This window comes from Carassius carassius, chromosome 40, assembly GCF_963082965.1.
Source record: "Carassius carassius chromosome 40, fCarCar2.1, whole genome shotgun sequence".
Classification (NCBI taxonomy): domain Eukaryota; kingdom Metazoa; phylum Chordata; class Actinopteri; order Cypriniformes; family Cyprinidae; genus Carassius; species Carassius carassius.
Genome location: NC_081794.1, coordinates 20,758,893 through 20,784,746, shown reverse-complemented (window position 1 = coordinate 20,784,746; position 25,854 = coordinate 20,758,893). Strand labels below are relative to the sequence as shown.

Genomic DNA, 25,854 nt, shown 5'->3' with positions numbered 1-25,854 from the left:
CTCTCTCTTTTTGAGTTGCCAAGAGGCGTCTCTGCGCTTCTTCACAAACTAACAAAGGCGTTTACACATGGAAAAATAAGACACATCAAATATGGATCTTTGTGCGTTGAGAATGTGTAAATATATCTTCAAATGCAGGCTTGTTTTTATTTGCTCCCTTGTTGTTGCGGGGGAGTCGGGCTGTTGTCATGAAGCACAGCTCCTCCATCCACTGATCAATATGTTTTCCTCTTTTTCTCTTTCAGAGGAGAAGACACAGCTGGTTCTAAATGTCGACAAACAGCTTGAAGAAGTCAGAGAGTTGGTGGGTCTTTGATCAGTAATTTTCACTCACTCGTTTTCTAAATAATGAATTTGGTAAAATCCCCCCCCCCCCCCTGCATAAACAACACCTGCAATGTCGCCGGTGACATGAGACACTCTTCATCTGGCTGAAGGCTGCTCGGTGCTAACGGTGTGATCACATCCACATAATGCGCTTTTAAGTGACACCTCATGACACATTTCACGCCATTATTGGGGGAAGGCGCCATGGCAGGTGCCGAAAGCAGGGATGTGTGTCGCATGTAAATCGTCCAATCATGTCATGTTGATTGGACAGTGTAAATCAGCGGGGCCCTTTTGTGCACGCCGGTTTGCTCACATGCGACACGGACACATGTCGTAGTTGTCAGAGCTCAAGAGAGCGCCAGAGGTTTTAATGAAGCCGCACCTCCTAACATGACTTGTTTTGCCGGGTGCCTGAATCGATGCCTCTGTTCTGCCTCCGGTTGACAGTAAACTAGCTAGACAGTTGAATAGTTTTGTATCAAAATGGTATGCGAAGTAGTTTGATTGTTTACACTGAATTTATTTGATGTTTCTAGCTCGAGCAGATGGACCTGGAGATTCGAGAGATCCCTATTCAGAGCCGAGGCATGTACAACAGCCGTCTGAAGAGCTACAAGCAAGAGATGGAAAAACTTGAGAAAGATTTTGTGAGTATTTAAAACGTCCCTATACCAAACAAGCAAACGCATATTGCGTGAATACTTTTATTGGCCTCTTTCTTCTTGCGCACATACAAACGTAGTCTGAAGCTTGGTTCTTCAACTCAAAACCCACCGAAGGTCATTGACATTTCCACTGTGGTTTATTCAGACTGTATTTTTTGCAACTACCACTTGGGCCAAGCAGAGCAGGCCTGTATTTTTTCCCAGATGTCCTTGTTTAGTTATTCATAACTCTACCTGCCCATGAAGAATCCACCCCACACACATCAAACCTTAATGAGACGCTTTTCCTCCGAAGCCAAATTTCTCCTTTGCTCGTTTTACATCACCATATTTGTCTTTGTTGCTCTCATACTGTAATAGGCTTATTCCAATATACATCTTTGGTTTTCTCTGAGGTGGGCACATTTACGTTATACTGGATAAGGAGAGGATAAACTACGCAAACAAACTTTGATTCATTAATATTTGAAATATGAGGCCTTGGCCTTGCCCTCGTGAGTTTCTTAGACCAGGTTAATATACTACAGTATATACATTTATATTCATATATTTGTGCATACTGATATATCTCAGTATAAATATTTTGTTTCTAAGTATGTTATTTTGTTAAATCACATTCATCATATTATGTCCTTCCACTTTTTTCAATTGCATACATTTTTCTTTTGAAGTTGTTAATAAAATACACACTGTGTGTGTGTGTATATGTTTCACCAAGTTTTATATTTAAAATAAACAAACAACAAATAAATTGACTTTTAATAATATTACCAATTATGTAGATTTACAGTATTTATTTAGTTTTTTGTTTTATTTCTATTTATGTCATTTTAAAATGATTTATTTTAATTTGACATTTTTATGATTTAATTCATAAGTAGCTTTTCATTAATCATTAATCATCATTTCATTTTCATTACTCACAAACCCCATGTAGTACCTTTATGAACCCCAGTTTGGGAAACTTTGATTTTATGTAAATTTGAATGCACTTCATGTTATTAATTACAACGAATGAAAGATATTTTCTTACTCTTTATAGTTGTATATCAATATTGTACGAGATTATTCTATTTAAATCAATGTGATAAACAAGTTAGGTCAAATGCAATCTAAAAGTAATCAAAAAGCAATATGCAACAAGTATAAAATATGTATATATTTATAAAATAAATAAAACAACTAACTAAATAAATATTAACAAATTAATGTGGAAGGATAACACACACACACACACATTTGTTTTTGTGAAAAGTGGGGACATCCCATAGGCGTAATGGTTTTTATACTGTACAAACTGTTTATTCTATCGCCCTTCTCCAACCCTAAACCTAACCCTCACAGGAAACTGTGTGCATTTTTACTTTCTCAAAAAAACTAATTCTGTATGGTTTATAAGCGTTTTGAAAAATGGGGACATGAGTTATGTCCTCATAAGTCACCCTCTCCTTGTAATACCTGTGTCATACCCATGTCATTATACAGAGTTGTGTCCTGATATGTCACAAAAACAAGAGCACACACACACACACACACACACACACACACACACACACACATATACACATTCAATATATATCACTTTGAAATGAAACCATTTCAGTCCCTCTACAGCCTTGTTCTCTTTGCAATCCACTTCTTTCACTGATACCACCATATGACGACTCAGCACGCAGCAAATTTTCTTCATCTGAAGTCGTTGCTTTCAAAGCCGGCACCTGCACCTAACTCAAGGTGCTCTTGATTTCAGTTACCAGATGGCTACGGCATCCACAACGATTCCAAAAAGGCTGATATACATGAGGAGATTTTTAAAAAGGATCTTTTGCTAGTGATCTGATGTTGCGCCGCTGTGTTGATAGCTCAGATCGCAGTGGAGATCTCTTGTCTCTGAGGGGCCTCACGTTCCTCACCGTGGGCATTTAATTGGCAGATGATTAATCTTTAGCTTCTCCTGCTTGACTGTTGCCGTTCTTAATTATCATGCAATTAACACCTGCTGTGAAAGGGTTTAGTGCACAGTTCATGTTACATTCCTTTGCCTTTCACTTAATTAAAAATAAAAACATTTTTATAGATATATTTGCAAACTAATCATGGATATGCAATATGTTGGGTGCTGTTAAAATTTTAAGCTATTGTTTATTTAAAGAAAAATGTCTTGTGCTTTCCAAAATCAGTTTAATAGGTCAAATGATTTAACTTTTTGTTGAGAATTTAGGAACTTTAAATTCTTTTGGCTTGATAATAGTAACAATAAAATTGAGAATATTAATGAAAATTAACAATAGTTAGCCAGTAATTTATAATACATAGCCAAAATTTCAGATTTGGTCTCTACTTAAAAATATATTTTTTTTATTAGACATTTTGTGTTTTTAGACTAAGATAATAATTGCTCTGATTGAAAGCCTTTTTTCTCCTTGGTGCTTTGAGTTTATGTGCATTTGAAAAACAGATCCCCCTGAAGCCGCTGGTGATAGCGAACCCCAGAAACTTGTCCTAAAGCTGGGAGATTCAGCTGGCTCCTCAGAAGTGCCAAATGCTTTAGCGTGGATGGCTTATCCTCTCTGCCACGCAACGTGAGCACACACGCACACTTCTAAGAGGTCTCAGGGAGAGGGCCATCGCTGCTTCTCTAAAAAAGCAGAGGCTTTGTTGTGCTTCCACAGGAAATCAAGGCCTTGTCCTGCCCTTCCCCTCCTCTGGCCTCCCTGGAGCTTCTCTCTCTTTACCCTCGCGCGCACTCACCCGTTCACCCGCGGTTTGAAGTCTTCACTCCATCCCACTCGCCAGATTAAGCCTCCTGTTCGGCGGCAGACGGGGACCGGCCGACCTCTTAACCCTGCCATTTTTCAAGAGAAAGTAGGCAGATATCAGAAGGACATCCCGAAGGTATGCTCCCTTCATGATGGCTCCATTTTGATAATGGGGGCGCAGGGTCTTAAAGCTGGGAACCCCCGTGGAGGCCTTACATTAGCAAAAAAGCAAGAGTGCTAAATATATAAAAAAAAACAAGCACGAAATAAAACCAAAAGTAAAAGCTTATTTGTGTTTGGCTGAAAGTCAGTCATTGGCTGTTAAAGCCAAACATAAAAGTTAGCACCTCTTAGCAGCACTTTTGATTGGTAAGTAATAAAAGCATAAGTAAATAAGACAAATTGGGAAAAATGGTTCTGTTTAAAGCAAGAGGGAACGTTTGTCTTCTATGCCTTAGAATATCCTTCCTCTTAGATACTTATATAAGACGTAACTGGATCTTCATTTTTTTATTTTTTTATTTTATTTATTTTATTTATAAAACCATATATGTATATACACACACACATGCAGTATATAAATATGTATGTGTGTGTGTGTATATATATATGTAAATATAAATATCACAAAATTAATTCCCCTCATACTGAATACTGAATAAAGTATTTATGAAAGATTACATTGAACGTACCTTGTTTACACAAAGCTAGATATATATTGCTATTGAAAAATGTTAAGTTTTCTCGTTGATTTTTGTCGCATCGATACAGAGACGATACATCTAATTAAAAACTGCATCATCAGGCTCAATTCCTGGTTCTGACACATTTTCTTCTGTGAACGACAGATGGCGACATTGTTCAAGGTATCAGGAAGAAATCACTTGTTCATCTCTGCTTTTAGGCAATTGCTAATCAAAGCCGATTTCTTAGATATAGGTAGATCATCAGTCTCTTTTTGACTTCTTTGCTTTGAGGAACTCTGAGATTAAAAGCGGTGAATATCCCGGGTGATGGGGTACTTGTTTGCTCATTTGGAGGGCAAGTGGCGCTTGGAGGCAGAGCGGCTGGGGTCCGGGTGAATGTTTGAGCACAGGTCTCTCCCACCTTTCTACACTCAAAGACTTCTCCTCAAGAGTTCTGCTTCACTCTCAGAAATATAGTGTTTTCATCTTTATGAACTGTGTTCTTTTAATGGACTGGCTTCTGAGACTAATAGTCTTTTAAAAACTGGCATCACATTTGCATAATCATTTATGAATGTGCAGTTATTTTAGTTTTATTTTAACAAAAGATGATGACAGAAAAATAAATGGCAATAATAATTATTAGATTTTCTATTTGTATTTTGCTAGGACCTAATTTTTATGTAAATTGTGAATATTTTGGTAATATTAATGAAGAGTTTAATTGTAATAAGGTTTAGTTTACATGAAATGTCAGTGCTTTTTATTGTTTTTTTATACCATGCTACAAGAGTATTTAAGAGATATAAAGAAAACATGCATCTGAAATCATGTCATTTGTGTAGCATGGTTCTAAGATGGAAATGTGCAAAGAAAATATGTCATTTAGCTTGATTGTTGTGTTGATTATAAATTATAAAAGTGTTTTTATCATTTTTGTACAGTCACAAGACAATTGAGAAATTATCTTATTTTAAATTCCACTTTCCTATTAAAAATTGCAACAATTGCTTGAATAATTACTGCAAGCAATAAGTGAAATAAACTCCTGACTCGCAGTTAGTATTCAGTATTAAAGAACCCCATTAAGCACTTATGAGGTCACTTTTGCAGTGCTAAACATGCTTTGTTATCATTTTTTGGAGCTGAATCAATTCAACGATTGTTTATCAGAGCAGATTATTTTAATAGGTGTTGTGGTTGTGAAAAAAGCACAAATGACCTTGAAATAAAATGAATATTGAGGCTTATACACTATAAAATACTGAATTATATAAAACATCTTCAAGTAAAATAGAAGATATGTTCTCGTGGCCAGATATTTAATCTTTTTAGTAATTCTTGAAGAATACATTTTCAGGGTTTTCTCAGTTTCGGCTGACCTTCTAAGATGGAATGTAAGGTCTAAGAATTGTATATTTTGACCAGTAACATAAAAAAATGAACATGACTATGGTTTAATAAGATTTATCAAAGGCTTCTGTTGCAATATGTCTAATATTAAGTGTAGTCTGAGAAGTTTACAGTGAAAATATACAATGTGACCTAGTTTTCCAATGGTAAATTTATAGTTGTTAAAAATATCAGATTGTGGGCAGCTTTGTTATTTTGTTCAAGGTTTTGTCGCATTGTTAAATGGACGCTTTTGAGTGATTTGTGACATTTATCAAAACGTCTTTGTCAACGGACAGTTTTACCTATATGAAATTACTGGTCAAGGTCCAGGTCACAGATGCAGCAAAACTCCGAGTTTGTCAGATAAGTGAATTGAACACAGGTTTGTCAATCATCTTGATGAAATCCAATGACTTCAATAAAACTTTGTTGCACTTCCCCAAGTTAACTTTTAATCGTCAAGCTCTTCTCATCTGCAGACTTGTTGCAGCCTTTAGTGCGCTATATCAAGTTTTACACACACAACATGCTTTCCAAATAAGCGCTTTGAATCTTTCAGAATCAAAACTCAAAACTTTTTCTTAGAGTTCTTGTTATACCAACCAAGTCATCTATTACAGCAGCTTTCATAAAAGAGACATATTTGACCTGGATGTTCGACACTTTTAATCACCTTAAATTAGAGCCGAATGTGTACTCTGAAAAACTCTTGATTGTTGTCTGTTTGTTTCATGCCGCTAAGAAGGTAATGCAGATTAGGACAGTTGTGTCCTTTGAGTTTAGCAAGCCTCCTATGATGCCCAACTCCAATCCCACTCCCTGATTACAAACCTTATTATGGAAATCTCACGGATTGATGGGATTCTTTTTTTGAGATGGTACCGATTTAAGATGGGACTAAATCGATCTTTTGAACACGTCTTTCATTATGGAGTTGTTTTTTGTGGGGCGTCTTGTGGATTGGTTAGTACTCTGAGATGGGATTGTGTGGCTTTGCAGAGATCGCTGTGGCGCGTACTCTAATCGCAGTGATGGGACGATGATGAGGTGAAGGAGTCTGTCACTCGAAGGAGAAAACCAAGCCTCCGTGGCTGGGAATGAACAGCCCGTGTACTTAATAAGAAGTGGAGTTTTTTTTTTTTTAAACTAGAAAACTAAAAACCAGTCTGAGTGTATTTTAAATCCTAATTTTATAGAATAGTATTTGGATGCATTACATGATTTATTAACTAAAAAAAAAAGAAAAATTCAATAGTACATTGTAATTATGAAACAATCATGAAAATCAAATTAAATTTGAATTATATTAATTAGAACAAATTGGAAATATTAAAGAATATTTTTCATTTATATTAAAAAATCTGTAGTAATAAGCAAATTTATTGATCACATTTTTCTACAAATCTTCATAAAAGTATTAAGATTTTAGTTACATAATTTGTTGATAATTGTGTTATGTATTTGGGTGGTGAATTGATTATTTTAATGGATAATCTCTTATTTGTCTTCATAGTTACCCGTGACACAGATCAGGTAGAGCTTTTTGATTCAGGACAAACACTTCCATGTTTCTCTCTCTCTCTCTCTCTCTCTCTCTCTCTCTCTCTCTGTGTGTGTGTGTGTCTGTTTGACAGCAGAGCTGTCTCCTCTCTCGGCCTGTTCCTATCGCTCCTGTAAAGTGAAAGTGACATGTGACACCCCTGGAAAATGACGAACTGACATGAGGGACGAAAAAGGGTGACAAAAATGTTTTGATTTGCCAGACCAGCTTAAGTATGAAAAATCATGAAGTATTTATGAAATGTATTATGAATCATTGGCTTGGTTTTTTCCCCCTCTTTTAAACTGCACGCACCAAGAAGAAAGCGAGAGAGAGAGAAAACTTTGACGTCTCAGACTCCATAGACATCAACTGGTCCTCCCCCTTAATGGAGTGATAAATTTCTCTCCGATAAGTTTTTCTCCGTAATGAGGACAAGAGGTTATATCGGTTTTTGGTGGGCATTAAAATAATGGTGAAAGCTTGGTGTGGAAATTTTGTTATTAATTAAAATTAGGCATATCTGAAATGTAATGTCACATCACACTTTCTTTAAAAAAAAAAACATTAAGAGCTTACATATAGAGTAGGTCTAGTTAGCAAACCATTTCTATATACCATATTTCTTTATTGCCATATGAAACCATATTTCTATTCATGTTGTTTGTAGAAGTACTTATTTTAACACATTTTTATTGTACTTTTATCTTTTATTTTAATTTTGATTTTTTTATAAAGTGTTATTTCGTAAAAATTTTGTTCTGATTAATGGATACATTTATTTGAAATGCATTACGTATTGTATCAGCTAAATATATATTTTTTATTTTTTTAATTAAATGAATCAATTATATAATTATAATTTTTTTTTCTTTGTTACATTAGTCAATTAGATAATTATATTTAAATACATATTTATCAATTACCACACACGCACACAAATAATGTGTAAATGAGTTTAGAGATCATCTCCTTTCCGACAGAGAGATACACAGAAAGGATTAGCAGAGGCCTCGGATAAATATCTTGTCTTGAACTTCCGTCTTGAGCTCTATTGTGATGAATGGTTGCAGTTGATTTCACAGGACCGCACTTCATTGTGGCCGTGGATGAGGCCTTTGTTTAAATCTCCATTTGAATTTGGTGCACATAGGGCAGTGACAAATATACATGCATGTATAGAATTAATGATGTGGTTAAGCTGCTGTGTGTGTTTGGGTTTTTTTATGCTAATGACCTGAACATTCATCCCAGACAATAGTCGCATTGTGAGGAGGAGAGGGAGAGACCGAGCAAGGCATTATTCGACACGTAGCCATTCATTCCCGCGTGTATTCGATACAATAATAGCATATAAGCTCGGCTTTCTTTATGACTGGTTGCATCGGAGTGTTCTTAGATAAAACACTCAGAACAGACATCAGATACTAAATATGGCATGAACGTAGGTCAAAAGAAAAAAAAGAAAACAAATCTTTTCTTTTTCCAGAAGGAGAGAGTTAGATGGAGAGAGAAAGACGGATCGGGGGAGGTGAAGAAAGACAAGAAAAAAGAAGTTATTTTCTGTGCAGGGTTCAGTGAACCATATGTAGGTAGCCACAGGCTAATGGGCGATTGGTCCCTGGCTCGCCAGGTATCTTGTGCCTCAGAAATCCCTCCTCCATTTCCTCTAATCTCACCTTTTCTCTGGTGCTGACCCAGGGAGGCCTGTTTCATTCCCCACTGCACGCCAGAGGAGAGTGCTGTGATGGGAGCCAGCTCCGGCAGTCTCCCTCCCCACCGGCTCTTCTCTATTGATTTCTCCACTCTTGCCTAGCCGGGGTCTGCTCTACCAGTGCCCGCACCGGCCCGGCATTAATGTGAGAGAACGCTCGGCAGCCAGAGAAACGTGCTTTGATTTTTCATTACAACTGCTTCCATATTTTAATATTGGGTTTAATCGGCTCTTATGCCTTAAAGAAATAACCATTCGCAGCGACTCCCCGGCCTTCAAGAAGTGTATGCCGTTTCTTCAATCAAAGCTGCTTGAATTTGCTCTTTTGTTGGGAGTTCACTTGCAATCGTTTTTCCCTCGCTCTCTGTATGTGGGCAGAGTCATTAGGTTTATTGGCTGCACTTGGCGTTTCGAACATGACATTGATGGAAATATCGGTGGCTGGATTGAACAGTTTTATTATATTTTTTAGAAACTTTTCTGGCCTTTTTTGGCATCTTTTGTTTTTTTATGTAAAATGATCTTTTTTTATGTAGATTTTTCTTGCAAATTAGTTTTTATTTTATTTTATTTTTGTTTTACTTTTTTTTTATTCATGTATTTGGACATATTAAATGGTTTACAAAATAATGTTCTTCTAATATTTCTAATGAAAACAGTTCCATGACTGCTTTCAGGATAACATGAAAACAGTTAAATTAGAATTCTATTAATTAAAATAGATTAGAAATGTAAAAGGAATATTTATTTATAGAAATAACTGTTATAATGTTAATAAAATAATTTGCTTTGCTAATCTAGCACTTTTGTTGAAAAGAAATTGCCACAATAATTTGTAATTTAAATATTTTGTCCAAAATATGATATTATAATTATTAACTTTATATTATAATTGTATTTTTATAATTATAAAATGTAGAATAAATTATACTTTTTTTATATAATGCAAATATATCAGTCTGCTCAGCACTGATATATCACAAGAGCATATTAATTTCAGTTTAATCTCAATGGCCTTCATTTGTGCCTGTTTCTTTTTCCTTCATGCTTTTTTTTTTTTTTTAAATACACAATGCATTGTGAATTAAAGGCACACACCAGTAACCTGTGTTCTAATGAGAGACTCCATGCTGATATCAGTCCATGTGCTGTGCACCGCTCCTGAAAATTTTAACGTAAATGTCATACAGACGCACACTTAACCAAACACATCTGTCTGTCTATCACCCATACGACAGATTTGATGTTACCAAAGACTAAAGAAGAAATCACAGAGGCACAAAAGACCCTTCTGCGACCGTCATTACTTTGTGCCATTATCTGATATCGTATCAAGTGCACAACCTCCTACAATTTATTTCCTAGATGTTAAAAGAGGAAAACAGAATTATGTGTGTGTGGGTGGATGTAAAGCTTCCTGTGCATGCGTGAATAGTATTCTTTCTGCTTGCGGATGGTGTTAGACCCCTGCTAGGATGAGATGCATTATTTAAGACTGTTGTGATACTGGAGCCTGCTTGAAAAGGTCTTTGCTTTCTTCAACCGCTACAGCACTTTGCTCTAGACCAGATGCACTCAGAAAAACACATGATGCTTTGTCAAAACACAGCTTAACATCACAAAACACACAAGATTCATTCACACAATGCCCTAATAACAATCACATTTCTTTATATTTAATGCCATTCATTGTTAGTCATAGTCTTTTTCTCATTTGCTTTCTAGATTTCATTTTTTGTTCCACCAATCAGCAGTATGATGTGAACATCAATTTTTTCTTGCTTATTTTCCCCCCACTTGAATAGTCAATTCCCCTTAAACATTTTCAGCAGATTATTAGCTGCAGAAAGAAAAGGTTAAATGGCAATTTGAGGCAGCCACATTGTGTTTGACTAAATTCCCATTAACTCGAAATCAGAACTGGCCAGACATTTTCCCACTGGTGAGAAATACTTAATGAAACACACTTTATAAATTAAATATCATTAATTACTCTTCACGGTTTGCCACCAGCGGTGAGGTTTTTTTTCGAGTGGAAAAGTGGAGGAAAAAGCTTTGGCAGTGTCACTTCAGGGCCTCTCATTAAACTCTGCCCCTGGGTATTTTTATGCCTTTTAATGCCTATCTAATGAACTGTTTACTTTTGCTGCAGTTCAGGTTCCATTATTATTTGCATCCTTGTGTTGCCGTTTGCTGTCAGTGTGCAGTGGTGTGAAAAAAAAACAATAATGATGAACAATAAGAGATAGCATTTGATTTATAATAAGATATTTTTGTGGTAATTATTTAAAAAAAAAAAAAAAAAAAAATTCTTTTTTTTTACTTTTTCCTGCCCTTAGAACTAAAGGTTAATGTTTTTTCTTATTATAATCACTTGAATTCTTTTAATTAACCGCATAGGTTTTTTGGATGGTGTAAATAAGATGTTTTTCTCATTTCAGACAATATATGATAATTTTTTTCGAGCTCATATAAATATTTAGCATGCAGGATACATATGCAATTATGGTTTGGATGAACAGTTTTTTTTTCATCGTGCATCATGTCAACAGACTTATAAAACACATTTTTGACAGGACACAAAAACCCTCGTCTCTGGTTTGATGAGACATGTCTGTTTTAAAAGGCAGTCAGACCACTTTGCATAAAGTTAAGACGGATCTTTGTACTTTTCCTTATGCTTCCGGGAATAGAAGCAAATTCTCACCCAAGATTAAAACAAGTGACAAGAGAAAGACCTTTCAAACAGATTAAAAAAAGATTTCGCTTTTTTTTTTTTCTGTAGCAGTAAGGTATCTCCATTCTTACGATTACAAAGCCTTCTCTCTATGTTTTTATGTTTTAGTGCAGGTTTTATATTTGAGTGCTCTAGCTAAACTATGCAATATGTAGGAACTTTAAAATCCATTGATTATTTCTTTTTTTTTTTAAATTATTTTTTAAAAAGCGAGAGCTTATTATTTTTTAACTTTCATATCATTCCAATCAATTTTAGGTCATTTCGGGTCGTGATTAAATATGCAACACCCCAGTGATCTAAATAAATAGCTCTACTATATCAATGCATGGCATATACCGTAGAAGATAAATAAGTAGGAAAATAAAATGATTTCTAATAACCTATAACTCGGCTCCGATCCAATGCAAAGTACCAATCAAAGTATTTCCTAGGGTTAAGAAGTCAATATTGCCCAGCTGCTGTGCTATAGCAGCAGATGAAGGGAGAATAATCAGTGTGAGGCTTGTTTTACTGCAGGGGGAGTTGCAAAATGGTGTAAACGGGCTGGGAGAGGCGTCTCGCTTGGTTTCTATGACTAGTTTTCCCCTTCGAAGACTTAAGGCTGCATTTGCCATTCTTTTTGTGTGAGATGCACTCAAAGGTTACATCGTGAAAGTGGTTGATGCTCTCAGCTACAACAAACAGCTATTTAGAAGAAGAATAATGAAACAAAAATAGGGTTTGAAGACGATACTGTGTGCAATCAAATGAAGGCATCTCCAAGGCTTCCGTTTTCAATTATGAACATGCCGACATTCCCCAATGTTCCTCTGCCGTTCTTTATGATGGAACATGTGGGTGTGTTTTGTTTCCTCGTCAGAAGATGCGCTTTGTTTGTGGTGCTCGTTTGTGAAATAATGTGCAGACAAATGTAAACGATTGCTGATCGGTTAAATCAGAAATGACACAAGATAATATGACGTGTATATATTTTAAAACCGAATGATCTGTCAGCCTCCTTTATAGAAATCTTAATTCCTGTATTTGCGCTTTATAGTAACTACTTTTTGTTTGTGATCTAAATAAAAAGAAATGTAGAATTTTTACTTCCCAAAAATAAATGAGCAAAGGGTTTGAGAAAATTATGTCTCAAAAAAAAGAAAAAAAAAAGAAACATTTTTTAGTATTATTTCACATAGATGCAAGGATTTAAAAAGGAAGTTGTTAGAATTGAGATATTTTTCTTCATTCAGTTCACCATATATTTATATATATATTTTTTTATTTTATGCATGTATGCATATTTAAATATAAATGTGTTATTTTATAACTTTTGAATAGAGATTTTAAAGCTATAAACTTCTTCAACAATCATTTTGCACGGTGCAAATTAGTACACATTTTCAGAATGAATCATAAATTGTTGACTCTGATAAAACTCGCCGAACAAGCTCCACTTTTTATTTGGAACATATTTTCACGTCCTATCCTCCAGGATTTGACCGCATCCTCTGCGAGAAATTGTGACACAGCATTGCATCACAAAATACAGTTCTTGGATAGCGGTTATTTTGCGGTTTAGTTTTCCCGTGGCTCTCTTGCACCTTTCCCTGCTCCCTTCCTCCCGAAGACTGCCAGCCCGCAGGAAGAGCGAACAGAGGGAAGCAAAGGGCTCTTGGTAAACGCTATCTCAGTGTGTTTTTTTCTCTCCTCCGCACCACCAGTGTGTGTTTAGTTTTGAGGTTATTTGAAGAGGTCGGGTGTGTTTGTAAACATGCCATACTCGGCTCCTGCGTTCGCTGAATCGGAGGTGGCACGCTCTGAAGTATTGGGTGTGTGTGTGTGTGTTTTCTTTTTTGGACACGGCATTCTTTTTCTCTGCTGCGTAGCGGAGGAGAGACGGGGGAACGAGCAGAAATCTGATGGCACGCCAATCGCGTCGACCTGGGTGATGAATTATTCTCTGTCTAGCTCCCTGGCTTGGTATTATCACAGGGTCTGCCAGAGAACAGGACTGACAGCAGTGACAGCCCCCAGAACACATTTCCCTCTGACAACTGATACTTTCCTAATGTGCTCCATGCCTCTGTCTTGTACTACGGTCCGCCATTCTACACTTTTTATTTATTTAAGTGAAAGGGGGGCTTTTGCTATTGTATCCGAGGGCTCCGGTTCACTCAAGCCACACTAGATTACACACACACACACACACACACACAGGCTCACACACTTCCTCTCTTTCCACGACACACACGCTTGCTTTCTCGCTTAAGTATATCACCTGGTGTAAGTATCTTTGTTTCATTTGCTGATCCAACAGGGGGCTCTCGTGCTTTAGAAATGTGTGATTTTTCAAGTCAAGTGAACTAATGCTTGTTTTTTCTCTCTTTCTCCCCTTGCCCCTTTTCTTTTTCCTTCGATCTCTTCACTTTCTCTCTTTTTCCTCTCTCTCAACCTCTTCCTATTGCAGAAAAGGTCACGTATTGCCTACAGTGATGAGGTGCGGAACGAGCTCCTGGGGGATGATGCGAGCTCCTCAGAGAGTCAGGTAGGGTGTTAATCAGGGGCTGTGCTTTCCCAGTCTGGGTGGCTGCTCGGGGTGAGGATGGGTCAGGGCTACGAGGGGCAGAGAGGGGCAGGCATTGGCACCCAGTCATGCAGAAGCAACACTGTTTAATGCAAAGCTGCCCATTGCTGAATGGGCTTTAGGCACTAAACAGTGTCTGGGCAGCACCAGATTGGGGTAAATTCCCGCTTTCTCCCAGCTGTTCACCATGCGCCTCAGTCCTTATTCTTCTAAAAATGACCCCCCAAATCCAAAATAACAACAAAAACAAAAACCCTGCAGCTTTCAAAGTTCCTTAAACTGAGGGTGGGGGAAAAACTATGTAAAAAAACAAACAAATTGTAAATGATTGTTAGTATTTCATATATAGTATTTGTATGTGTACATATATAAATTATAATATAATGTAATATAATATTATATATGCTATGTATGAATATATCATATTCACACTCATATACAAGTGTGTATTTTACAATTTATCACCTACACAGTTGTTTTTAAAAGGCAGACCCCACAATAAGTTCCTTTGAATAATTACTGCATTTAATTATCTACTATTTTTATCGAATATGCCGCATGTCAACATACTCTCCAAATCTCTGTGCATCCACAGGCACCTTCTGAAAGAGCCGTGAGATCATTCGTAACTGCTAAAGTTATTTTTTTTTTTTGCCCCCCTCCCCACCTACTTATTAGAATTTCACAGATGACCTTTGCACCGCACATCTTACAAACATATGTAGCGTTAGCCGTGATGGGTAATTGATATGCATATTCTCACCAAATTAGTAGGACACAAAAAAATGAGTGTGACACTTCATACGAAGTTGAGAGTAGAAGCATCTCTCAAGCTGTCAAACCCACAGCTAGACATTGATCGTTTTATCAAATTCTTGCAAAAAAAATTATACAATTTTATAACTTGCTTTTGTTTTTTCCATTGACTTCTTTCTTCCTTTTATAAAATCAGTTTATGACAAATCACATTACTTGAGTTGTTATTCAAACTGCATTCAATGACAGCTTCTTTTATCAGAAATAATTATGAATCGTCGTGGATGGCACAATAGCTCATTTGATATGGATTTTTAAGATGCAGGCTTTCATACTTTATTCACTTTAGTGGCGTTTGAACAATAGGACAATAGTTTAAAAGGATTATATTTCAGTTCCTGAAGTTTCTTATTCTTTTTCATATAAACCATTCTCTAAACACTTAAAGATAATTTGCCTAATAACAAGACATTAGAGACAATAACAAGAGATATGCTTTGTTAGATTGTAGCCATTGATCTGGTAAATGGAAGAAGTGCTTTGGGATGTTGTTATATTTATTGCTTTAGATGCAGTCAAGCTCCCCATTCTTTGTGACCTACTATATCAAAATCCTCATTTCACACAGACACTAAGCAAAAGAGGGTATGAGGGTGAGCCACGTACAAAATGTGTTTATGAAATATATATATATATATATATATATATATATATATATATATATATATATATATATATATATATATATATATATATATATATATATATATATATATATATATATAAATCTATGTCACTTTGGATAAATGCGTCTGCTAAATGCATTATATATATATATATATATATATATATATATATATATATATATATATATATGTGTATGTGTGTGTGTGTGTGTGTGTATTATTAATTACATATTTATTTGTTTGTAAACAGACACAAATAAATACATTTTACATTTTATTAAATTATAAAAATTATTTTAAATGTGTACTAAATATCTATATTATACTAGATTTTATAGTAGAGTGATATTTAAAAAATACACATTTTATCCCATTTTCCATGAAATAGGAAAAGAATGATCTCATAGACATGTTTGTTCTGTATTGGTTTTACACGTGCATTTTAAATGTGCATAAATATTTTCTTAACTGGGAAAAAGAAGGACCAGTTTTCATACCAGTTTTCATCGATCAGACCTCAGGTTGTGAATTAACTTAATTTCCATTTAAATAAAAATAATGAATTAAACTAGGGGACACTAACACAAGACTTGCTGTGAGTGGAGTGGTCGGAACTTCAGGGTTTTTTATCGCGCGAGACAGGAGCGATAGAGCATAGGGGAAGAGATGTAGGGGCGGTGGGGGGGTGACTGGGGTGAGCCGGTCAATTTAATTCCTGACGATCTAAAAGAGGTCAGGATCATTTCATATAGCCCTGGCTGAGCAGATCATTACCAGTCACAAATCTGTTCGTTACATGGCGAGGATTTATAGCTAAGTAAATAGGGAGCCGTCATAAGTTCTGAAAATAGCGCGTCGGCCCGATGATAATAGCCAAAGGACGGTTTAATAGAGTTCGGCATTTATTCGTTATCTGTATGCGGACAGAGACCGAATTTGCGCTATCGCTCTTTTTTTTTTAATAATGTGGTGGTCTACCGTTGTACATCCCTCCCCCTACCCTTTCCGCCCGAAACGCACACATTTTTACCACACACATTCTTGTGTGAGCGCACACACATTTTTATTTATTTTTTTCGCACACGAATACTCTGTGGAATAGTTTCGATTTCAGACACAGCAGAAGGCATGGCCACGAGAGATTGGGCAGGTTTGAGCCGGCGTGGACCAGATTTTACAGGCTACAAAGGAAGCAGATTACCGCTTGTATCGAGTTCCGTACTGGGAAAAAAAAATCTTTGTTTGAAAATCCGCTGATTATCATAACAGAAAAATTGCAGCAGTGCAGTTTCGAATAACAACCACATGAAAAAAGGCAAAAAACGAAGGAATGAACTCATCATAACATAATTAAACAATTTCGCGATTTTGTTTTTCGACGTTTCCCGAGAAATGCTTGCAAGTTCAGGTAAAGCAACAAAAGACTGGTTGTCTGGTTTGCTTTAAAGAGGAAAAACACAGCAGAAAAGAACAACAGCAAGCTTAAAGTCTTCCAGATTCTCCTGGTAAATCCTCGGCGAGGGCTCACAATCGTCCAAGCAGCACAAATATGATAGAACAAGGTTTGTTTGGTGTTCATTGAGACGGTCTGCAGGGTTGTGTTTAGCTCGGGTGGGCTCACAGCAAACCTAAATAGCTACTTCTATAGCGTATTCACAAACTTTGACCTTTTGAATAATGCAGGCAACGCATTAATAATACTACAAAAAAAAACAAAAAACACATACACAGCAAGGAGCTGAAATGCGGCCTGACTTATTTCCTGGTTCTCAGTGTAGAAATCATTTTTAACTTCAACTTAATATTGAAGGTTAACTTCAACATTTTAACTATTTTAATATAATTAATTTTTTAGAATTGTATGTTTGATTGTTATTATTATTATTACTTGTTTTTCCATAGCATGCTCATTGTGTTGTTAGAATATATATATATATATATATATATATATATATATATATATATATATATATATATATATATAACTTGTATTCTTTTGGGACACAACCCCAATTATTTAATTATTTTATTATTACTTTTTTGTGTTTCATATTTATTTTCATGTTTTATTTTGATTGATTTTTTTTCTTACATTTTGTTTCGTCCTTATTTATTTAGTGATTTAGTGACGTGCTTCAACCATATCTTTGTTGTGAACCCACGACAGATGGGAGAAAAAGATTTGAAATACACCATCTCCTGCACCGACAGCGGCCACCACCGCAGTTTAACACCACCACCATAGATTCTGCCTTTTTAGTGAGGTATTAAGTTTATAATTCACAATCCGAGTTCTGTCTCTTTTCTGATATGATAGCGAATGATTTAAAAATAGCCAAATTCAAAATGACCAGCGCACACAAAAAGAGATGAGAGGCCTTTAATAATGGCCCAGAGCTTCCCCTTAGATCTGCTAACCTTTAATCTCTGGCAAGAAATGGAGATTAAAAAAATCACCTGCAACGGCTGACAAATTAATAAACTTTTCCTTCCCCTTCTCTTCTGAATATGTTGCGTGCTGCCGATAAACAACTCACCTTTTGCCAAGAACGCCTGTTACATAAAGAGGCTATAATGAAGAGCTTCTTTAAATGCTTAATGTACTTGATTAAATTGAAATTATGCTAGCCTCTTTCAGAGACCATTCAAGAGCCGCTGAATTCACCACGCCATGCATTCTCTGTTTTACTAGTTTTAATATGCTATTCCCTTTCATAAAAAATAAATAAACCTATGCATGCGATTTCTTTTCTTTTCTTTTTTTCTGTTCCATGGTAGGTTGTTTCCATAATAAGATGCAACCACTTGGCTTTATGTTTATGTATACATGTTCGTCCCTCATGGGCCTAATGCATAAAACACTAATTTTACATTGATAGCGAGTCAGAAATGACGGGCATGCCCTGTAATAATAAGAAGGAGCATTTCTTGGTGTCACTTTCTGTTTCTTAGCCCAGAAGTAGGAGTCCTGTGGAGTTGTTGTTAAAGAGCCTAAATCCTCAAAGCTTCAATCCTTACTGTACAAAATCTGTATTATCCTACTGTACCGCCAGTGTTTTTCCCCCCTTATGCCATATCAAGTGCTGTGATGTGACTGTTTCTCTCCCCCTCTTCCTTGATGATGATAGTTTAGACGTCGTGAGTTGAGAAATCCATTCCCAGTCTCTTTGTTTAATGTGACAGCACGAGAACTTGATCTTTGTTTGTTCAAAAAAGTCGGCATGAGTCTCGTGTTTAGCTTCTTTTAATGTGTTTGTCTGTGATTTCTAAATGCTAAACATGCAAACAGATAAATCGTCAAGGTTAATTCTGTACCCAGCCGCATGACTGATCTGCTTCCTGCCATGTCTCCGCTTTTTATCTATCTCTCTCACTCTCTTTCTCCCTCCCTCTATTTTGTGCCTTCATGTGGCAGTTGATAAAGTTACGTGAAGAGGTAAGTGCTGCTCTTCCTTCCCGTTTATGTCTACTCTTTTTCCTGCGGATCCTCCATTCATTTTCCCCCTTCGTCAGAATAAAAAAGGCCTAATCTGATTTTAAAGTCTCTTTTGATTGAGCTCAAAATGAGGCTCATTTCTACATACTGCTCTATGAGGAACTGAATCAAAGCTGTTTCACACCAAACCTTAAAAGATTTAATCAGCTTGTCAAAACATTCACCCAATATGAAAACGCAAGAGACATGATGTTATAATAACAAGGGAGGGGGAGATCTGGATAAGCTTTTCTTTTCTTTTAGTGATTGGTCATGACGGTCCACTATTTGTCCAGCTTTAGTCAATTAGTGATGTTAACTATTTTTTTTAATTTTATTATTATTATTATTTTTTTTTTTTTGCGCATGCTGTTTTAGCTGTTAGTATTCAGCATGGTAAAATTGTAACTATATAACAGGTTTTTTTTTTTATGTCAAGAAGTTCTTTCAACCATCCAGCTGTTTTTGAACACAAAGATGCATCTTATATGGCTGATATTATATCCTGCATAATTGAAGAATCATGTGACACTGAAAACTGATGTCTACTTAAAATTCAACTTTGCCATCATGGGAATAAATTAATCTAAATCTTAAAATATATTAAAAGAGGGTATTTTTCTTAAATTCCAATAATATTTCACAAAGTGGTGTTTTTGCTGTATTTCTGATTAAATAAATGCAGTCTTTTATTATAAACATACGTGTTTTTTTTCTTCAGAAACAATCCTCAAATTTTAGAATGTAGAAAGATGTTATGTTCTAATTTCACCTATATGCGCAATTATCACCTTTGTATTATGTTTTATAGTCTATTTATTTTGAAAATAAGTAATTATTTTCTTAAGTAGTATACAGCAGGTATAAACTCCTTACTTATTTGCACCATATTAAATAAAGTATTTTTAAATGTTTGTTTACATTGATTATATTGATTTACATCCAACTGCAGAGTTTTCTTTGTGCAATGTTAGGAAGCAGCTCAAGACGTTCCCCCCACTCAGTGAATGAGAAATACAATAGCCTGCCTTTTAGTCCAAGATAAGGGGATGATTTGTAATGTCATTTTGTATTTGTAGCATTCATCCGACTTGGAAGTGAGCATGCATGTGGATTATGGCAAAAAAGGCAGTCGTCTCGATTTGTGTGTGCTTGTGTGTGCATTCGCCCGCCGGTATCTTCATCTCCTATCTAGGGTCGTGAGTGTGTGTGTGTGTGTGTGTGTGTGTTTTGTTGTTTGGACTTGGGATTCCCCTATTCATAGACACATGCAGACACACACACACAGACTACAATATCTGAAGATCTTCATTCATAAAGGAAGCCTTCTCTCAGTGGAAGACTCGATAGCACTGCATCATGCTTTTGTAAAGATGTTTAGTAAGTGATTGCTTATCTCTAAAGATAACAGTATTTACAATGCAAATTTCTGATTCTTTCTATCTTGAAGAAATTGTAAAGGCGCATTAAATATTTGTGGATGGAAAAAAGAAAAACCTTATCTTTGCTTCTGTCATCTTATGAAAGTAAAACGACACTTGCATCATTTTACTAATTCATTACTACTGTAAGTATGTGTCATCCTGTTATGTACTGTAAAAAATAACAACACAAATTCAAATATATCGATCTTAAGTGGCTGATAATATTCTTTACTCTTCTCCATCTCAAAGCTACACCAGAAACATTCAAGTAAACAATTCAGAGCATGCTAGAAGATCATCTTAGCTCAAATAAGAGAAGAAATTCAGTAGTGCCTCTGGTTTGGAGGATCTTTGTAGACTCTTGTGTTTGTGTGTGTGCGAACATCAGTATATTGTTTAGATTTCTTCACTTCCTATTGCTGAATAATCCCATTTGTAGAGCCATACCACCTCCTTTATTTATAATTTACAGCCCCTCACAGTTCTGCGTTCTTTGCTACCTTTACTTGTGTTTCTCCTTTTTTTGTTATTGTTTTTCCCACATGGCCAAACAAAATGGGAGTATAGCATTTTTTTTTAGCATTGGGTCAAAAGACATCTTTAGTGGGTTCAGCCGCCCTTGTTTTTACCCCAGAATGTAGAGTTTTTAAATCACACGTTTTTTCCCCCCTTCCCATTTTACTGAATTTGAATCAAAGCCTATGCAGCTTATACACACTTAGCCTGCTTTTTAAAACTGTACTTTTCCTCAGCTGTAAAACATGTTTAAATATTTAGCACCCTTATTCACAGCTGTTTGACACTTGTAATTCCTTTTCTTACAAGTCCCAAACAAACGGTGGAGAAGATCACATAGTCAGTCTGAATCATAGCTGTCATCATTATTCACTTTGACTCTAACACCCCCCCCCCCCACCATTTGAAATAATAAGGAATCATCAAAACTTTATAAAATTGCGATTGTAAGCGCTCGTGTTTGATATTGAAAAAAGGGGAGAGAGAAGGGAAGACGATTCTTTTGAGTCACATTCGCATTGTTCCTGGGCTCCACGTTAATAACTTACAACTGAAGTGCGGCTCTTCACAAAAGAGAAAAAATGCAAAGAAAGAAAAAAAACAAAAAAATAAAATTCTCGTTTATAGTATCTAAGAACGTCTTTGTAGAAAAAGTAGGTGTCAGATAAAGAGGCATACATGCATTGGCACAAATGAGAAGGGGTGCACGTAGAGGCGGTCGTGAGCGCACCAATATTCATCATTTCCTCTTTTAAAAAAAAGCTTCTGTTGAACTCCACAATTTTTACAGTCCTCCTGCTCCAATAGTGAATAAATCAAGAAATTTCTTTTATTCAGGTCATTTTGGTATGACCTGAACTAATATGTTATGTCTAACGTGTTTGTTACTCATAATCATTCCCTTACGGATGTGTGGGACCTTTATCGAAAAAATGAATCCGCTGGAGTGAGGTAATTCGTTTTGATAGACCATTCTTCCACGTTTCCAGGAAGTTGGCATTTCTCCACGCTGTTGTCGTCACTGCACCTACGCGGCCACCTTCGGTGTGTGTCAACCCCATTCCCCCGCACCCCACACACACGCACAATAGACATCAACAGCCTCCCTCCCTCAGAAAAATAGACCGACTGAGGGAGTGAGAACGAGCGAGGGAGAGAAATTCGAGAAAAAGCTTTGAAGTGGCTTTCTGGCGCACGAGTCTGCTGGCCGTCTCCCCGAGACGTGTCACCTTTGCCGAGAGGGAATAGGAAAATCACGTTTCGAATGGTAATGATAACATACTAATCACTTGAGCGCTTTGAAGACGGGGGAGCGAGCTACTCTGTCAGTATCCCCGGCTGCCTTGTGCTTCCAGGCACACAGGCACATCCCTGGTCTAGGTGTATTAGTTTAAGCGGTGCATGTCAATACGTCCCCTCCATCTCAGCTGATCCAGAGGGGCTCATTAGGAAGAGATGGCTCCCTTTTCCCCATACGCACTCCCACCCCCGTTCTCTCCTCTTTCTCTATCCCTCTCTCTCTCTTTCCATCTCTCCCTTCCTCTATCTCCCACGATCACTCCCTCCCTTAAACTATTAAAACATATTTCAGCTATTTTAAATGACATCTGTCAACCGAGAGGAGGAGAAGAAAAAAAAAGTTCAGACAGATTTCCCTTCTCTGTGATTGTCAAACTTTGAAAAGTGGAATGTTGTCTTTTTTTTTTAATTTCATTTCCTTGGAGTGATTAGCCGCTACATATTTTGACAGCTTCACTAGAACTGGAAACTTGTTTCTCTCGCTTTTCCCCCATGCCTGTATTCTTTCAGTGCATGTAAATAGGAATAAAGGTAAACGTTATGTGTTTACAAATAGAAATTCAGTGGTCTCATTCAGTGTTCACACTCATAAATGATATGACTTACCAGAAAATAGTGCAGGAATCTTAGGAAGTTTTTTTTAGTATCTGCAGTGAGGTTTAAAAGTTTAAGACTACATAGTTTTAATAAAGTTTTAGGATTGTGCCGAATTTTAGAAGCTATGATGTGAAATTCTTTCTATTAAATATTGATGTTCTGATGCCCAAGATTTGGATCATTCTTGAATCATGCTGGATCACATGACCATCATATTTTAAAGGGAGAAGATGGGGACAAACTAAAGACAGCTGAAATTCATTTTAATTTTCATTTGAACATTTTTACTTAAATCTATGCTTGTGTACTATCATTAGCAATGAAAAGCCTAAATTAAGAAAAATCCAACATCATTTTTTTTTTTTTACTAATGAATTTTTGGACCCCACTTTATTTTATTTCTAACACGGATATATTTAAGTATGTATGAGTTATTTAGATATTTTGCATAAATTCTGTTATTTATACTATGTACACACTACCATTCAAAGGTTTGGGGTCAGTAAGATTTTCTTTTCAACTTCCTATTCATTCCTATTCACAATTTTTCAATTGTGATAGTATAAAGAAATTAATATTAAGACAATTAATCTTTTTTTTTATTGTAATATTTCACACACTGTTGGTTGGCCAAGATTATTATTTTACTGAAATTACATGTCATCATTTGAAAGACGTATAAATGCTGCCCATAGTGTGCAATATTAATGCATCTGGTCCTTCACCATGATGTTTATTTTAATCTTACATTTATGACTACTGATTTTATACATCTGTAACTCAGCACAAGACGTACCAACCTTTCCTTGAAAAAGTTTACACACCTAGTTGGTTTGCATTATTTACAGTGACCCAAAACATCCAAAATGCACAGCGGACAAACCAGCAAATGTTTTACACTAGAGTGTCAGCATACACTTTTAAAAATACAGGTTCCAACCACAGATGAAACATGAAACCACAGATGCCAATAAAGAACCTTTATTTGTAAAAGTGTACACATCAAATAAAAAACATAGTGTAACAAGGTTTATGATCATCCTGAACTCAGACTAACAGATATTGGGTAATCTGTAGCAGCATTTGAAAATATATTACAGCTCAATTAGCCATCCCTCCCATACTAATCTTTGCCCTGGTTTTAAATGTGAGGTAATGAGATCTGGCAACACCTTCAGAACAAAGCCACTGCAAAAAGGAAGCCTCAATTAAAAAGAAGGAAAGGTGTTAGATTGGAGCTCCGTTCTTTTTTGCTTTGGAATTTGCACGAAGATCAGTCCAATTTATGAAAACGCAACTCATAATTAGACATTCTCAAATCAATATACAAGTTAAATTAAAACGAAGTGGTCTGTACCCTTTTGTCTTAGTATGTCTATTATTGTGTTGGAAATGTCTTCTGTAAATAATGTCCCAGTCTTCTCAATCACTCTCATTGTTTTCTTTCCATCTGTGGTTTGTTTTCAGAGAGCACATCTGTTGGACAACACAGAGAGGCTGGAAAGGTCATCTCGGAGGCTGGAAGCTGGCTACCAGATAGCGGTGGAAACCGGTAGGCATTCTGGGTAGGGGGGTGTGCGACAGCAAATTGTCTCGCTCGTATGCACGGTAAAAAGAGAGAGAGTGGAAAAAAAAAACGCCTTGATGACTGGTGACATTTTCAGGAGCACATCAAAGAGAAGCAAGAGGGAGAGAGGTGTAGAGCAGCAGCGCAGTACTGTTAGGCGCACACAAAACACACCACCTTATTTCCATTCACCTACCTGTGTGTGTGTGGTGAGAGAGGGAGAAAGAGTTTTAATATGGGTTCCGAATGATGGCGTGTCGACTAGAACAAACAACAACACCCTACCTCCACTGTCCTGCAATTTTTAAAGCTAAATAAAGACGAGATCTTTTAATAAACCGGTTTCTAAATAAAGCACCTTAGACGTCACCTGATTCACCCCTGTCTGAAGGTTAGTCTTTATCTTTAAATACAAGAAAATGAACTAATTTAGATCTGAAATAGATTGAATCAGCAGTCTTTTTTTTTTTAGCCTGACAGTCACCGTGTTGTTGAAGCAGAGTGTATTCCTCAGAGACGTATCAAAGCTCGTTCTTCAAGAAGCTACTGGCTTTCTTTGGCTCCTGCCTTAGTTTTGAAAAGTTTGTTAATTTACACTATAATGGCTGGGTGGCTTGTGTGCGACGTCGACACAGTTAATAATTCAAATCAAGAAAGGGTTGCACAGACCACTGGCGTTTGATGTCTCGCAAGAACAACTCACAAATTCATAAATGCAATCTGCATCCTCTGCTGAAAAATTTAGTTTCATTTATTTTGGATCCTCTCAAGCCTATGCTTTTTTCATTCCTGCCCTGCATACATATTTTTAATATATATAAATATATATATATATATGTATATATATATATATATATATATATATATGTTCAGTTCACTGAATGAAGTCCCTTTGTTTTTCTGCTATTCAGACACATTTTTTTTACTTATGTCTGCCCAATTGAATTTTCTGCTTTTCTAGTAGATACCAAAGCGGAAGCCCGTACATTTCAACGGCGGGATCAGACCCCCTCTGAGAGGAGTTTTCCTCCCATAAAGGACGGTTTCTGCCTCTGAAAGCCGTCACAATGCCGCACTGCTTCCACTGCTCTCAGTGTGGGAGCCGCGAGCGCAGAACAATGACTGTTTACTCAGCCCTT

The 25,854-nt window shown here is 36.3% G+C and overlaps 1 protein-coding gene across 5 annotated transcripts in view; it reads left to right on the top strand.

The window, feature by feature from the left end:
- Positions 1-25,854, top strand: part of vti1a (vesicle transport through interaction with t-SNAREs 1A) — a 125,542-nt gene that overhangs the window by 4,202 nt on the left and 95,486 nt on the right. For 2 of the 5 annotated variants that reach the window (XM_059532537.1, XM_059532539.1), the window contains exons 2-6: positions 246-304; positions 867-977; positions 14,279-14,356; positions 19,253-19,273; positions 24,616-24,700. In XM_059532537.1, the coding sequence (XP_059388520.1) occupies positions 246-304; positions 867-977; positions 14,279-14,356; positions 19,253-19,273; positions 24,616-24,700 (354 nt within the window). The remainder of the gene's footprint in view (positions 1-245; positions 305-866; positions 978-14,278; positions 14,357-19,252; positions 19,274-24,615; positions 24,701-25,854) is intronic. The other 3 variants (XM_059532541.1, XM_059532538.1, XM_059532540.1) reach the window with 2 other exon arrangements.